Source organism: Propithecus coquereli, unplaced genomic scaffold (genome assembly GCF_000956105.1).
Source record: "Propithecus coquereli isolate 6110/MARCELLA unplaced genomic scaffold, Pcoq_1.0 Scaffold291, whole genome shotgun sequence".
NCBI classification, from domain to species: Eukaryota; Metazoa; Chordata; class Mammalia; order Primates; family Indriidae; genus Propithecus; species Propithecus coquereli.
This window is the reverse complement of record NW_012148519.1, coordinates 3013588-3016297: the sequence shown is the minus strand read 5'-3', so window position 1 is coordinate 3016297 and position 2710 is coordinate 3013588. Positions and strand designations below refer to the sequence as shown.

Here is a 2710-nt window from a genome sequence, read left to right as displayed (position 1 = left end):
CTCAAACAATCCGCCCGCCTCGGTCTCCCAAAGTGCTAGGATTACAGGCGTGAGCCACCCGCGCCTGGCCTTAAGGTTAATTCTAACTTAACTCTTGCCCCAAATCAGATATAAGTGGAATCTGGAACTCTAAGAGCTGCTTAGTTCAGACTCTGAAGGTCATGAAGATCCATATTTATGTGAAAGGTTTTCAATAAAAACCTTGTATGTATTGTTCCTTATGGCCCACTGAAATATTATTTCCCTTTAGAGCCATTATCAGAAGTAAAAGTCAATTCATAAAAATGACATAAATATGAATGCACATGGGTATGACATTAAGCAAAGTAAAAAAACTCGTAATACTAAGAAAGTAACTTCATTAAAAGGGAAAAGTAGGTTAATTTGGTTAGTAAACCATAAAAGGACTAAACAAAACCAAGAAAGACAAAACAGCAGAATGATTACCTCCCACCAAGTCCTTCGATTCGTTCTCTTTCCTTGGGAAGTTCTGGCTTATGGTCCTGTGTCACCTCCACAGCTCTGACAAAATCATCTTTCGGGTCATCTTGAATTCCGAGAACCACTCCTGAGTCACCTACATGAGCTACATACATCTTCATGCCCCGTATGATGACCACACTGGCAGTTGTCCCTGATGTGCTGGGAAGACCTGTCATAGTCTTCGGCCATTCCGCTGTAACAAGAAATAAAAATATTTTACTTTTCCAGGTATAAACATTAATAGCAGTGTCAGACAACAAATGGCAACATATCCTGAATGAGTATGTTAATATTTGAATTAGCATAGGAAAAAGTTTAAATACTGTGAAAACTACTCAGAAAGGATCTATGTTAATCTATCAATCAATACATTAATAAATTGTTATAAATAATGTAAGTATAATATACCTATTGAACCAATCCTAAGAGAAATATATTACAGGATAGATTTACTGCTTCCACATAGCTTAGTCCTAACTACAAATTAGAGGCAAGGATATGTTAAGAGTTTTTATATCACTTATCCAAACACCTAGCATCTGTTCATTAATCTCTTTTCAAAAAGATTTTCTGAAAAAGTTGTTTTTGAAATAATTATTTTGAATATTCATAACTTAACATTTATTGAGCAATCACTGTATACCAGGTTCTGTACTAAGAGTACTTGTACTATTTCAAGCAGTACTTGCAATAAACCTGTGAGACATAAGATTATCCCCAATATTTTCATCTTACAGATGAGAAAATCAATACTTTGAATGATTAAGAAACTTGGCATAACTCAAATATTAAGAGGCAGAACCTCCATCTATTTAATTACAAATCCTATATTATTTAATTAAATCCACTGTCATTCAACAATTCTGAAGTATTCTGTAACATTAAACAATTAGGTCATTAAATATGAAATGTCTGATATCAAATCAAAAGTGTTTATTATATCTCAAACAAGAAGCAGTATAATTAATCAAAGCATGCGCCTAAACTATCGACACAGTTTTGCCATCTTAACAGTAGCTTCTTTATGCTAGCAATGAAGAAGCCTGGAGAGCAAGTGGTGATGACATCACAAAAGGCATTTTTCACAGCTTCTTAAGAATTGAATATTTTTCTTTGCAAGAGGTGGCCCAAAGCCTGAAAGAAGTGATAGAAAGTTGGTGCAAGGTCTGGTGAATACGGTGGATGAGATTTTCCAAGTCCACCTTCTGTAGCTTAAGCAGCATTGTTTGTGCAGTATGTGGTCCAGGAATCCATTTTTTCATCACACATGACAATACAGTGTAGAAATGGTTAGACTTTATGTCGTGACAGCAAAGAAAGGCAAGCTTCAAGACGATCTCTCTTCTGATGCTTGTTTAATTCATGCAGAACCCATCTTTACCATGCTGATTTGTCTCAAATGATCGAATATTGTTGGAATAGTAATGTCAAAGCTTGCTGCTAAGTCACACGTAGGGTGAGATGGATTCGCTTCCACTGCAGCTTTCAGCTTGTCATTATCTACTTTGGTCTCAGGTCGCCCATGTGGTTCATTTTCAAGATTAAAATCACCAGAATGGAAATTCTCAAACCATCAGCGTACTGTGCGTTCATTAGCCACATCCTTCCCAAACACTTCGTTGATAAATCGACTGTCTGCACTGCATTGGTTCCACGACGGAACTCATATTTGAAAATAACACATATTTTTTACTTATCCATGATTTCACAAAAATTGCCCTAAAAAAAATTAGAAAGATAATCACAAGCCAAAACATGCGTTTGAAAGACTGAGGATGTACCTCTACAATAAAAATAAAACAAGAAGTGTCAACGTAAAATGTCAGAGATATCAACTGTCAAACTTAGTACTTAAAAAAATTGGACATTTTATACTTAATAACCTAATATGACCTATAGTTCCTGATGGCAGAATGAATCCAAACACTGATATATTGTCCCCACCAAAATCTCACTGAAAGGACAGAATATAAATATCTGAAAAAGTCCACAGCAGTTATGAAACACATGAAACAGTCATAAGCAAATATGAGTTGTTCCCACAAAGAAGAACTCTCTATTATATTCAGGCTAACTAGTTCTTTTCTTTACAATGTTATATACTCTGAAAACACATCTTCTGAACCCTAAGGTAACATGCATCTCCCCATTCCATTCCACAGATGAAACCCACCCTGCAGAATGCCCTGTCACAGCAGAGGGCTACATGGAATATATGAAATAATGA

The 2710-nt window shown here is 35.7% G+C and overlaps 1 protein-coding gene across 1 annotated transcript in view; it reads right to left on the bottom strand.

Moving 5' to 3' along the window:
- The window catches only part of PPM1D (protein phosphatase, Mg2+/Mn2+ dependent, 1D), a 66710-nt gene that overhangs the window by 46516 nt on the left and 17484 nt on the right, over nucleotides 1-2710 (bottom strand). The window contains exon 2 of the mRNA XM_012648698.1: nucleotides 448-676. Within this exon, the coding sequence (XP_012504152.1) occupies nucleotides 448-676 (229 nt within the window). The remainder of the gene's footprint in view (nucleotides 1-447; nucleotides 677-2710) is intronic.